The sequence below is a fragment of the Vidua chalybeata genome, chromosome 3 (genome assembly GCF_026979565.1).
Source record: "Vidua chalybeata isolate OUT-0048 chromosome 3, bVidCha1 merged haplotype, whole genome shotgun sequence".
NCBI lineage: Eukaryota > Metazoa > Chordata > Aves > Passeriformes > Viduidae > Vidua > Vidua chalybeata.
Window position 1 is genome coordinate 21,350,477 of NC_071532.1, and position 14,689 is coordinate 21,365,165.

The 14,689-nt window shown below is 39.6% G+C and overlaps 1 protein-coding gene across 3 annotated transcripts in view; it reads right to left on the minus strand.

Annotated features, from left to right (window-relative positions):
• TTC7A (tetratricopeptide repeat domain 7A) overlaps nt 1–14,689 on the minus strand; it is a 167,028-nt gene that overhangs the window by 146,965 nt on the left and 5,374 nt on the right. For 2 of the 3 annotated variants that reach the window (XM_053937117.1, XM_053937116.1), the window contains exon 3: nt 14,255–14,423. In XM_053937117.1, the coding sequence (XP_053793092.1) occupies nt 14,255–14,423 (169 nt within the window). Of the gene's footprint in view, nt 1–13,473; nt 13,531–14,254; nt 14,424–14,689 lie in introns of those variants that run through there. The other variant, XM_053937118.1, reaches the window with a different exon arrangement.

Consider the following 14,689-nt stretch of genomic DNA (forward strand, 5'->3'; position numbering starts at 1 on the left):
GTGTTTTCTTCTTCCTTCTGACAAACACCTTGTACAGCATCCAGATATAACAGATTTTTCTCTAGTTCATCTATGAAGTCTCTGTCTTTATATCATGGGTTGTTTTCCTATTATTTTGAAACTTCCATTTTCCAACCCTGTAACTTTGTAATGAGCGAAGGGAAAAAAATGCGCATTAACTCTCTCTACAGCAAAAGAATAAACCAAAAGTATCCAGTGCTACAGTCAGGACAAACAACCTTCAAATATTCTTCTTACATCTGTCTCAGTTTTATCTGCCTCTGAATTTCTAGTAATTTCCCTAAGTGAAAATAAATTTTAAGAAGTCTGCATTTCAGAGCCATTCCCCTTGAGTGCAAAGTAGGCTGAGGGCCCTGCAAAAAAAAAAAAAAATGCAGTACAATCCACTGACATTCATATAGAAGCAGCATTTAATCAAACTGCAAGAGCCATCCTAACACAGTCTGTATGGGGGCGTTTATCGTGGGAGATGTCACACAGATAGAACAGGCTGATAAAAAGCCATTTACATACATGCTACAGCCCACTGCAAGGAGTTACTATCTCTAAGCTCTGACATGGGGGAGGAAAGCAAGCAGCCTCTGCCAGCATCAGGTACTGACAACAAACATGCCCATCCACGCAAGTCAGAAAAACAGAGCTGGGGCTGATCAGAGACAGGGGAAGGAACATCTCCAGAAGGCTTCTTGCCACAGTAGGTATCCAGCAATACACAGTGTGTTAAAAGAGATCCTGTGCTACACTGCACTACTTGTAAAGGGCTTAGAAGGAAAAATGACCCACATGATGCAACATTAGTCATGGTTCTCTCTCTATTACTGAATGCACTGACCTGATGTCATTCCAGTACAAAATCTTCTACAGAATCCAAACAGGGCTATTCTTCCCTACCACAGAAATGTAATGAAAAGAAAAATTAGAGCAAGCAGACTGCAAATCCAGTATACCAGGGGAAGAACAGAAGAAAAACAACATAAGTTCCCTACTCTTGCAGCCACCAATTCAGTTCCCACAGTATAAAGCTCCAACAATAAGATTTGCTTAGGATGCAGCTGGGTAAGACTTGACAAGCCCACCAGCACAAAGAGCACAAATTCCACTAACTCTTGTCCATCTTCCAGTTACCAGCACAGAAAAGTCTTTGCAGCACAACACACAATTTAAATTCCACTCAGTTTCCACAACGTGTCAGAAAGCCACTAAAGGGCATGTTACTTCCACACTGGGTTTAGCAAGAAAAGGGGAACTATTGCCAAGACAGAATTAGCTTCCAAGTAAATCACAAGGCTACATACTTTCTTGTTAGCTGGTTAAGGTAAAGGGACTCAGGTATTTTTCACAATTAGCTGTGGTAAGAGAATACCAACTTAAAGCTTATCTATACTAAGATTTTTCTCATATGAATCAGGTGCCCAAATTTAAATAGATACATACCTATATACTGTAGTAGTTTATCATACAGTGCAGACAGTTTTCTAATAGAGTATGGCCCAGGCTCAAGATTTTAAGACCTGTTTCCAGATTACCCTTCTTTAAAAGAACAAATTCTACCCACTTCAGAGAAAGTAACTTTCTATGTATAGAAATGCTGTTTTTCTCTCCTGCATAAAGGCAAAGCTTCCATTCACCTCCTTGAAGGAATCCTTGAAGGTACATGGTCTGACTTGCTACACAAAGAAGGACCAGCTCAGGGTGTTACCCAGCTTGGTCTTGAAAGCCTCAGTGCACAGATGGAGACTGCACATGGACTAGGGAGGAGATTAAGGTGGCTTTACTTTTCTGTGGTTCATAAACTAGCTCACCAAATAGCAGCACTCCTCCTTCCAAGTACGAACAATGTACCACTCCTTTCCTTTTTACACAGATTTCAAGCTTCCTATACTTGGATGAATTTAGACAACCAGGGAATAAGTGCAAGAATTCAGGGTCATCACTTTCACCAACAGTGCTAGGCTGCAGCTGCAGCTGCTAAAATCCCATGACCCAGGAGCATCAGAGCTACCCAGCAAGCTGAAGAAAAGATCAAAGAAAAGCAACAGCATGAAGAGCATGAACCCACAACCAAACTCATGTGTTGCATCCCAGTGCTACATGTTGAACATACCTATGGCAACCTGAAACAAAAGACATCTTAGTGTGGAACTTGCAGCCCTGCCAACAGCACCAGCCCATCTGCAGAGCAAGGTTCAACTGTCTGTGCTCCTGGGCCACAGAGAAAGGCCAGCCTGGCCAGAAGACAGTGTGATGCTAAGTGCATGCAATAGTTTTACTCCATGTACAGGAAGGTTAAGTCATTTATCTTGAGGTAAGCCACGCATGATGATATTGCATAGCAGCAGTTGCTGCAAGGAAACTGGTTGCGTGCACATTCCCATCCTGGAGAATGCCAGGTCATCCCCAAGCAGAGGATGCACTTCACTTGGCCTTCAGTCTAGTTCAGAAATGTGGCTCTAGGAAATTAATTAGCATTGAAATGACTATTTTTAAGACTTCAAACATATACACGTGCTGTACTAATCAATATTATGTACATGCTGACTAATCAATATTCCATCAGAATACCAAACACTTTTCAGAGACAAAATTCGAAAGCACAACCTAACCACTTTAGAGATGGTATTACAACCAATTTGCCCTGCCAGCTAAGGTTTGAACTTAAGAGCACAGTCCTCAACTAACCTATTCCATTACAGCATCTTGGAAAGCAGAATAGCCCAAACCTCAACAAGCAGCAGTTGGGATTAGTTAGACGTAGGCAAGACCCAGCACCGTGCATTTTTTTCTGCCACAATCCACAGAAGTTTAAATAATTCACAACCTGGTCTAGACACTTTTCTCCCCAGCAATTAAGCTATGATTTTTTTTTCAGCAGGACTTATTAACAATGGAAATAGAAGAGGGGGAAGAAAGGCCTAGAAGCCCTTGATTTTGAACACATTGATTCATACTGCAGCCCATGAAAGATGGGGATGAAGAGACAAGTTTTGCTGTTCAACAAAGCTGCATATACTTCTTTGACTGCTGCCTCCTATAATACAGGATTATTGTAAATTTCTGGCAATCTGTTACAATCTTGAGGTATCTTTCATGTAATTCTCAAAGGTTAAAAGGCAGAAAATTTCAGTATCCCCACGTAAAATTATCTGAAGACCTTCCTAATTATAAGCTGGGAATGAAGCTTAAAATTTAAGCAACCTGTGAAGGCTGCTGAGTTGCATCAATGCAGAACTCAAGACCTCCTAGTCCCTGCTTTCCTACTACATGCAATAAAGCAATGCTAACAATGTTACCCAAATTGTTTTCAAAGCAACAAAGCAACAACTCTATCTGGTTAGCCTTGTAATTACAGCTCAAGTTTATTGCTACAATTAGAACAGCTTTTTGATTGAGTGGCTGTGAAGCCAGAAGGCAGCAAGCACTCCCCTGAGACGCAACCTCAGTCCCCTGCCCTCAATGGATACTTCATAGGCTCTGCATCACACTGCATACCCTATGCATAGCAGAAATTAGCAACTTTAATCCACAGACACTAATTCTTTGGAGCATATCCAGACCTGCTCAACTGGCTGTTCTTAATCTCCATAGCATATCTTTTAGTACTTGCCTTAACCTATAATACAGTGGTCTCCAAAATTCCTTGACCATATTAAGAAAAAAAAATTGAGCATGCATACTTCAACATATGCATATAGTTACATATAGACATTGCTTCACAAACTATTATATATTTATGTCTTTATTTTTTTCAAAAATACCCACTAGATAACATGCTATTGACAGCTACCTGTCAGCAGAGAAATGCCCTGCAAATTCAGAACACTTGATTTTTTGTAAAACCAAAAAGGCAGTAATTCACCTTTAAGTTTGACAACTATTTTAACCATTTTGCCATGAAATAACCACTGAGCTGTGGCGTGTACAGATTTTCATGGTCATTCCCCATCTCATTACAAACTAGATTCTATTTAAAAGTCTTGTGTTTATAAAGCTAACCTCACTGATGCCATCCTACAGCACTTTGTGTATTTCTGGGCTGAACTGTCCTCCTAAGTAGATCTTAATGTATTTCATCATTGAACCAAAATGTGGCAAGTTCCTTAAGATGAGACATGTTAGAAACATTTATACTTCCAGTTACTACATACCAAGCCTCCCACACTGCCCAATTTCTTCTAGTACCTGTTTTTTCAAGTCTTTGGCAATGTCTTCTGTGCCTCTTTCAAAGGAAAGCATTTTAGTTTGCTGCCATATCGTGTTTTTTTTTTTCATATTACTTCAGCCATTTTTCCACAGCAGGAAGAACAAGTGTTTCCCCAATGGTATATTTTTTTTTTATATTTTGCTTTTACATAAGAAAGCTCAAGAGAGGTTTCTAAAAATTTATGTACTTAATTGAGTGTCATTAGACTTCATTGATTAGATCCAATCCAGCTGTCACTGCTTTTACTTGATTGAAAAGCTCATGCTAATAATGTAAGCTCTGACATTCTTACCATTCATTTGTGCTCCTATTTCTAGTATTACCTGAAATCCACAGGATTTTGAGGGAATCTTTAAGCTACATGTCTATTTCATAAGGGTTACTTTAATTAAAACTAGACAATATACTACATAAACCCACTTAAGTAGGCACAAGTGAGCTGCAACATATGAAAGTGAATGAACTAGTGGGGATGCCCTTCTATAGTGTGAAACATCCTGTTTTGTAAGACACTTTTGTAAGCTCTACGTGACACAAGACCTTCTGACATACAGACTAAGTCAGGGAACCACTTTCAATTAAATACTGAAAATTTATTTCAATGTGAGGTGCTTTTTTTTTTTTTGCTGGTGGATTTTTTTAAGAAAAAAATTAATATAAGTTATAGTACTTTTCTTCTGCACCACAGTAGATCATCTTGTTCAACCCCTGGGGCACATGCACCACTTTGAGGACCACTGCTATAACATTGATTGTCTTGGTATAAGAGGCCACCTCCATTCTGTGACATCAAGATACATCTACTGGAGCAATGCTCTGAGGCACAGCAAACACAGGAGTCATCAGCAATCTCTTACAGCCCCACATCTAAAGATTTTGTCAACACCACCCACATCCATAACCTGTCATGGCAGAAATTACTTTTTTTCCCTGGTCTAACTGTAACAGGAAGAAGCAGAAGAGAAAAAATCCTAAGTTGAAGGTGCACAAGGGAGAGGAGATGGTACTGATGACCAAGTACTGGAATTTATTCAGCTTGAGTTCATTTGCACCACAGTTAAGCAGAATCATCAGCAAGAAAGTTCTTTTCTAGCTGCAAAGTCACTGAATCAGACTAGTTCTAGAATCCTGCATTCAATTTTTCGGCACCTCACTACAAGAAAGACCTTGAGCTGCTGGAGCATGGCCAGAGAAGGGCAACAGAGCTGGTGAAGGATCTGGAGCACAATTTCTATGAGGAGCAGCTGAGGGTGCTTAGCCTGGAGGAGTCTCTCTACAATTACCTGAAAGGAGAGTATAGCAAGTTGGGGGTGAGTCTCTTCCACAACATACTGAGCAACAGGACAAGAGAAAATGGCCTCAAGTTGCACCAGGACAGGTCTCAATTGGCTATCAGGAAAAATTTATTCACCAAAAGAGCAGTCAGGCATTGGAACAGGCTGCCCAGGAGTCACCATCTCTGGAGGTATTTCAAAGATGTGTACATGTAGGGACATGGTTTATTACTGGATTTGGCAGCACTGGGTTCATGGTGGCATTTCACGATCTTACAGGTCTTTTCCAATCTAAATGATTCCATGTGTATTTGGGGAGCAGAAGGGCAATTCATATTTTACTATGCTGATCTGTATCAAGCACTCAAGACAATCCTACTTAGTTACTAGAATGGACAGAGCATGCAAGGACTTGTTGCCCTGTCACTTAAAAGTCAGATACATTTGAAGCTTACTCCAGGGCAAACCACCACCTGGAAATCTTCCCATAGCCACAGGACACAATCCATGGTACACAACACAGCCCCAGCTGTATTCACACATCACTGTATTCACATTCACAGCTACCTAAAAGCTACCTCTAGCTTAGGCCATCTGCGAGAATGTTTGTATTTGTTCTTTCCTAGTGAAAATAAATGTAGCATGTTGCTTCATTTAACCCTACAAACATTGCTCCATTTCCTCAGAAAAGAATGGGCAAATACTCTTCCACCTCCTGATGCTGCTAACCCCACAGCTTTAGAGAACTAAGTCATAGTGCAGAAGGTGGAGAAGTTTTTATCTATGTGTGCAATCACCACCTACAACTGTGTGTGGGGAAGGGAGCAGAGTAACTAAACTTTACCATTGCAGAAACCAAGTCACATTAACAAAAGGAACCAGAAGTTATTCCTTTTTTCCACTTCCCAAATTTTAGTCATCTGCATTTAGAGCCTGCATCTAACTCCTTCAAAGTCTAAAGTAAACATTCATGCTGCATTTGTCATAGCTGATTGTGCTAGAAGTGCAAACTACTTCTAGAACAGCAAACCATCTGATCCAACAGCAGAGAAAAGCTCATGTCATGGAGAGCAGCAGTGCAGGATGCAACAATGGAGCACAACAGAAAAGCCTAAGTGCATCAAGAACACCAAGGCTGGGCTTGGCAGCTCTTTCACATCCCAGCAGGAAAGCAGTGGCACAAAGGCACACAATTCACCAACATGCAATATGTTCAAAATCATTGTCATAATATAAGGGCAACTCCAGGTTCTTAAAAATGCTTTTCTGAAACCCCAAATAAAACATACTAATACTAGGTCCTTTTATCAAGACATCAACATCTACAAAGTGGGGCTTTTGCCTATCAGACAGCTACTCTGATACCAGCATGAATTAACAGTATGCTTCCTGTCTTGCTGTCAAAATTGTGAAAACCAGCACTTTGAAGTGCATACCAGGTATAGAAAAAAGTCTCTCCCTCTGATGTGGATTAATATTTAAAAGATGCATCTTTTTCCAAGCAAAAGTGAAAAGTTCTGCCAACAAAATGTCTTATTTTAATTTTAACATCTTGTTGTTTCATACATCCTTTTGGCTGGGACTCAATTTTTCTAATGGCCAGGCAAGGAAACGAATTTTATTATTTAGGTTCTGTTAGGTATCTTTTGTAGTATGAGAGGATTCCAACAAAAGAATTTGTGCCCTGCCCCTGCCAGACCCTTAAAAAAAGACCAAAAAACAAACAAAACATAAAAAAACCCAAAAAACCATATGCACGCCAAAAAAAAAAAACCCACCCCAAAAGAAAAAAAAACCCAAAACAATTTCTACTCTTCTACTGTGTCCCATTAAGTTCTACTTAGTCAATCAAAGTTTTAGGTAATTTTCCCCTGAACTATCACCCAAACCTATGCTCTTCTCATCTCAACTTTGTGCCCAGTATAATGCTGGCTCTTCATGATCAACAAGCTTTCCTAAAGCCAATGAAGAACAGTGGTGTTGTCTTTAGGAAGGTTCTAGATACCCTTCTCAGCACTTCAATGAACTCAAGTGCCTCAGTCAGCATCATCACTTCCAAGGTGGGCAGGTTCCAGACAGTAGTGAATTGGGACCCCTGGGAAGTCACAACACATTAAGGTAAGAACCCTTCTGGTTTAAATGGGATTATTAAAGTATAGAAGATTTAGACTTTCAAGTAAAAGCCTATGGTACACATGCCATAATGTCACCAGTGCCTAAGCGACACGATACTTGACACTGAAATTAATAGAGAAAGACAGGGAGGGAATTCAGGCTCAAGATTTTTTCCCCTGCACCTTACAACCTGCTGCCCATTTCTGCTAAATGGGTACAACATAGCACACTGCCCTCAGGTCAGACAGGAATAGTAATGCAGGCAGGATGAAAACTCAGCTTCTAGGGAGGGTGGGGTCAGCTGTGCTGGAAGGAGGCAAGGAAGATCTGAGTTGTCTCTGCTTTTACCACTCGCAGATTTGAGTACTTTCCTTGTAGCCATGTGGCTCCTAAACAACAATACAGAAATGGATCATCTTTATCCTGACATGGGCAATTACAACATGTTTTCACTTTTCTCCATTAGTGCCTAGAGAGAATATAAAGCAAACTATTTAGCTGAACATGGGAAAAATGTCATCAACCTTCCATTAACCCATTTTCTACCCTTGTCTCAGTGGACAAGACAAGGTATGTTCTTACATAGTAAAACATACACTCATACCATCTCTTTTTAGGTATTGCAGCAGATTTTTCTTAAGGAACTTAAAAAACTCTTTTAAATTATCCTGTAGTAAAAATCTCAAGCACGAGAGTATGTATAACCACGGGGAGGGGGTTTTTGGCATACAAGAAGTATTCCAAACACTGTCTGCAAAACCAAGAAGACATCCTGAAAAGTGCTATGCCCTCTGAAACAAGGGACAGACTCAGAAACTGAATGTACAGTCCATCAAGAGAGTTATAAAACATGACCTGACAAAATGCTTCTGACAAAAAGAAGTTAGAAGTGTAAACTCACTTTCAAAATAAGCTTATGAAATAAAGTATGACCCTACAAAACTATATGTTTCTAAACTCAATAGATCTGCATTTGAAATTGTTCAAACTACTGGTACTCAAGATCATTCCACACAGTCTGTATTCCAGAACACTCCACAGTTTGATCTACGATACTATGATCCCACTTACCAAAAACTAAGTGGACAAAAATCTCATTCCAGAGAACCTAACACAAAATTCTAATTAAAAGTAAGGCTGCTTAAGTTAAGACAATAACACACAATAACCCAATGTTATTTGAGTGGAATATATCCTTGCACCATGGGATTGGCAGCATTTAGTAAAGAACTGAACTAGAAAAGTTAGTCGCTTAGGATCTGAAATAAGAGTTTGATGAAGCACTGGAATAGTCTTTAAAATAGAGGTGTTCTCTTGCAAAGAGGACAAAAAAAATCCCCAAAAACAACAACAAGAACAAAAAAAAACCCCAAACCAAACCCACAAACCTTACTTTTCTCCCTTTCCATTCTCTCTATTATTTAGTTCAATGAACCAAGAATGAATTAAATTAAAACAAACAGGAAAGCTTATTTTTCCCATTTTAATCTATGAGTTTTGAAAGATGTACACATGACAAGAAATTTATCGGCTTATCAGAAACACTGAGTTAAATAAATTCATTTATTAAACTGAAAATTCTTAATCAAATTCTTTAAAGAGGAGGGAAAAGTAGATTTACCAGAACATAGCTTTGCAATAAAGCTCTACATTTTATTCTAATTTTCAAATAAAAGCAACTGAATAAAAAAATCTCACCTAGGAAATTATTCATAATGTAGAAAACCGTATTAGAAAAATGGATGACACACAAGCAAATGTCAAAATTAAAGACTCCAATTAAGTATATAAACAAGTGTCTGATACATCCTCTGATTAGCTAGAATGAACTTTAATACCAAGATTGCATTTACTGTATGCAAACCTATTGTTTTTAACAGTAGTACAAGCCAATAAAACAAGAAAGTAATTAAGAGAAGAATCACTAAGTTTAAAACAGTTTATTCAAATTTTGAGGCTTCACTTGGTCAATTTAAAACGATGATTAAAACCAAGCAAATAATTTTCAAATCTGCTGAGTAAAACATCAGTTTTCTGTTTATCTCTGTGTGGTATCACCATTCTCCTTTTAGAACACCACCAGAATCTCCAAACAACCACTTCCAGTATTAGAAACCCAAGACAATCATTTTGCATGAGCAGAAAGCAGAACAATATAATTCAAAATATACAGATCTCATTACCACTGAATTTTTAAAAGATATGACAAGAGAAACAGGAACACAAGTAAGCTCAGCAATTTGTTCTAGGACTGAACAAACACAAAATAATCCAAAACAAGATGTGCTGAACCCAGGACACTGGAAGCAGGTTCCAGTCTGTTTATCATTATGGAACTCAGGACAAACCCTCACATGGCAGTGTCAAGGTTTTGCTTTCAGAAGTATCACCCACAGATCTTAGGAGAGCTCCAAAGATCAGTGGCTCAATCCAGCAATGTTCGTCTCAAGTTTTTATCTTTGGTTTTTCAAAAGTGTCACACCACAGATCTTAAGCATCTTTAAATTACTAAAATGGGTCCAAGAACAAAATATAGATAGCTCTGAACCACTGCACTAACACAGTCTCATTTCCACGGGATTATGACTTTTGGTTGGATTTGTTACAATAAAACACAGACGATGACCAAGGCTTCTAACAGGCACATTATCACCTTGTTCTCTTCCACATCTTTCCAAAGATCTAAAAAGACCAAGCTCACATTGCAGCCTTTTGACAAAATGGACGTCTTTTCTAAAGTTAAAAAACCTCAAAATCTAAAGAACAAAACCACTTAGAAAGAAAATTACAAAATATAAACTTCAACTTAGTCTGCAGTCTTCTCTCACAGTCACCAGAGAAGAGACTGTATTGTACACCACCACTCACATAAACTGTGTCAGACGCCATTTGAAGAAGTGAGGAATCACCCCAGAACAGCCAACTTCTGACTCTACAGAGAGTTCAGCCTGAAGCTGCACAAATTAAACCCACCCTGAGCTGCCAAATGGCCAATAATAACACAAAAATTACTAAATTACAAAAATTATAGGATGGACTGGGAGAAAAGGAGAAAAACAGGCAGTGGGACTTTTAAATCTTTTAACTCCCTAGAAATCCATTTAGAAACTAGATACCATGTGCAATCCTATGGCATTGCTGCACAAATACAGACAGCTATAGATAGATAGATAGCTATCTCCAGGCTACCCCACACCAGGTAGAGGAAGTCCAGTGCCTGGCCTGACAGACACAGAGAGCCCATCAGCACAGGGCTGACTCACCTTGCAGCAGCTCTCACACATCCCTGACCACAAGCTAAAGCCCATCTCAGTCATTAAAAAGACAGGACCCATACATCACATGAGTCCTGCCTGACTCTCCATCACCCAGGCTGGCAACAGCCTGCCTCAGTTAATGCAGCTCTCATCCTGCTCTCAGCAGCACAGCAAACATTGCCACATCACTGAAGCCTCTTTCTTGGAGCTTAGGCATGCTGAAGCCCTGGCTAGAGCTACCCAGCACTTTCTAAGGGTTAGGTAGTAGCCTAGCCTACTACCAGGAAGATTTACTCCTTTCAAAGAGTGATATCCGCAGATTTTCTGCAGCAAGCACAAACAGAGGGAAACCAGTGGGCTCTAACAGCTACACATTTTGTTCTGAAGTCTTTTTTGACACTAGCATTACACCAGTGTCAAACCATAACATTGTTTCAAATGGACACCACCAGGTAACAAAGCCACGGTGTGTCCCAACTGAATTAGAAGCAAAGTTTGCTTACTCAATACTGTTTTATGCAACACAGAGCTGCTTGCATCAGAGATTACCAGCAGTAATATGAACTGAACAGAAGTAAAATTTTAAGGAGGGACTGACTTCATCAAGGATAGGGAGGAAGGAGACAAGTACAAACCAACCACCTATTAACTAACCATTGAGGTTAGAATTAGTCATAATGAAAAATCAAACAATTGTCAGAGCTCCACTCACAGCACCCACAAAACTTGTCTCCTCACAATGCAGGGATTTAGAAACAGAACAGGAAGCAGCAGTCAGATGAGACACTGGAGAATCCTGCTCTCTGCCATTTCTCCTTGTGACTTGTCAATTCTACAAGCCCTCATACTGATAAAAGAACTTCAAAGTTTACTTCCTGATGCTCATCTTGTGTGGAAGTTTAGTGAGAAGGCAAGCAAGAAATTTTTTCCCTGCTCAACTTTTTCAATCCAAACATAAGGGTAGAAATCCATACTGCCTCTTACCATGATATGAACCTACTACATGCTGTGGATCTCCAGAGATTTTGTTCAACATCCACCTTCAGTGTTGCAGAAGTTAAAAGGTGCTCTAAGGAAGGAACTTGTGTTTGCTGGATTTCTACAACTGCCTTTATCTGCGCAACTCCTCCCACTGTATCCCGCCTGTTTCTTGTTTTTTTAATTTCCAACATTAAAAGGATAAGTGTCAACATAAAAAAATATGCCTTTCAGCTGACTTTTCTTTGTTCCATGACCTTTCCAGCCTAATCTTGAGTGCTTGAGAACCTATGCTGCGATTCTGCATACAGGCATAACTCAGCAGTATTACCTACACAAAACTGAGGCAGTTCCAATTTCACACTATGAGGTGATACAAAGTTCTGCTGCTTTTAACTAATGCTAGATGAACAGGGATATTCTATTAAACCAATGGCTTTCTCCCATTTCTGAAAATGTGAACAAGAAATTGAGTCGGGAACCTAACTTCTGCCTTGAAATAGACAGGACTGAGGCTTTTCTGGATATTTGCCTAAATGGCCCCTGCAAAAATTTTACTACTAGCAACATTAAAGAGCATCTTTAAAGAAGGCTTCATATTGCATAAACAACCAACACTACAATCAAAGGCAGTAATGTAGTATGAATGAACAATTTCTGGAGAGATACCAAATTAAACAGGGGAATAAGAAAAATCTATGGCATAAAGTATCAATGAATTTTAAATTCAACAACTCCATATTGTTATTTGCCCTGCAGAAGCAGCCTGGACACACGTTTTAAAATGAAAATTAAAATCTACACTGCTATTGCCATAGCTACCTGCACAAAGTGCTAATGTAAGAGTGGCTGAGGGAATGTGGCATGAGGAACAGTGATTCTAGCAGTGAGTGCCCTCTCCAAACTCAGCTGGACAAGCTCCACTCTGCTGGACTTTTTTCTGCCAGCAACTTTGGTAGAATACTGAGTGGTTTACTATATTCTTGATATCTTAGCTAATATGAAAAAATTCATCATGGAGGATAAAGACTGTGGAACCGTAACAGCACTGAGGTTTCTCTGCAATGGCAGAGACTCCATATGGGGTACAGGGGCAGCATAGTATTTACATTCCATGTTAAACCACATGGGGAAAGAAACCAAAAGCTTTGCCTGGCAATCTGATGCAAACGCCTCCAACATCTTCATATGTCAGTTAGGTAATCAACACAATACAAGGGGTCTTATAACAACAGGGTTATTCCATCAGTTTCCACACATACATTATCATTACACTCACACCTCACCAAGGGCCGTATCTGGTTCCCAAAAAGGACATCACATATCCTTCAGACTCTGGAGTGCAGCAGGAGTTGCTCTCAAATACACTGCTGAGAATGCACTGGCAACTACCTGCTCCTCTGTGCCATGCAAGTGTCAGTGTGAGGTACAAGTAAATTAGTCCTGCCCCACAAAAGCTCATTAATGAAGCAGATTCGATCAGTACCACAGGAAACAAAAATCAAAGCAAGCAAAGCAGCACAAACAGGGTTTCAAAAAAAGCAGAATGACTCAAATTATTATCAGTAATACTAGCAGCCCAGTCAAACAGTATTTTGGGTGGATTTGGTTTTACTCTTTTACATACCAGTTGAAGGTATCTGATCATCAGAGTTCTCATTCACCTAATTAGCTGGTGGACATGCTGAAAAGAGTAGAAAGCAGTAGATAGGTAGCAGTACTTGAGCAACATTTATAAAGGAACCGAAAGCAAATGAAGGAGAAGATTACTGATCTTTTTCTCCCCCCAAGTCAAAAATTGACAAGGGTCTTCCTTTCCCCCACTTAAAAAGGAAATGCAATTTCACTACCCACAGAGGTAGTTTTAATTAGAATCTCTCAAATAGTGCAATGTCTATAGAGTTACAAGGGGGAGGAGAGATTCCTGTTTGTACATAAGGTCTGATACTGTGTGACATGCATTGCAAAAATATACTACCTGCCTTGAAAGCACATATTCTATTAGTCCAAAGTTTAAAACTTGGAGACATTGTTGTTTAATTCACAGAAATCACTGAAATGTACAAGTAGATTAACTCTTTCTAACCCAAAGCATAGGCCCCAATTCAGCCAAGGGCTTGATTTAGATTTTCCCATAATGGACACACAAGCTCAAGCATGTCGCTAACTTACAGCCAAGAGCGACCACAAGATTTCCAATTTCAAGCTTTTCTTTACAAGCCAGCCAAGTTTAAAAACCATGGACTAAGACTCCATAATGCTTTTAAGTTTGAAACTACACAGATCATACCATGTAGGATCTTCTACAGCATACATCTTTGCCCTAATCCTGCTCCAACCAAACCATTTGGAGAAATAGCTCCAACCTAAAACCAGCGTATTTCAAATATGCATACATGGTCCTTTACCTTTAATAACAAAGGCTTCAGTTATCAAGCGCAGCATATACAGAGGTTCATCTTTGGTTGAAAGGTCATCAATTCCTGCTTTTGCATACATGCTGATGGCATCTCTGTAGCATCCCTCCACATAATTAAGCTTTCCTAGGATCAGCATCGCTTCTGTCATATACTTCGGCTGAAATGGAGCAGAGAGAGAAAAAGTGTTTATAGGGTGAAATACCAGATAGGAAGAATGAAGTACTCCACAGCCAATTAGGTAGGTTCAGAATGCTTTCCTCTCACAACTGCAAAGGCTAAGCTCATGAGAGCAGCAGCCAATGAAGGGCAGGCAACCACTTTGGAGCTCAGTTTTGAAATACAATTTGTAAGCCAACTCTTTGGTCTCAGCTGACCTGCTCTATCGATTCACCAGCCACAAAGAGTGCATAAAAAGTTGGCACT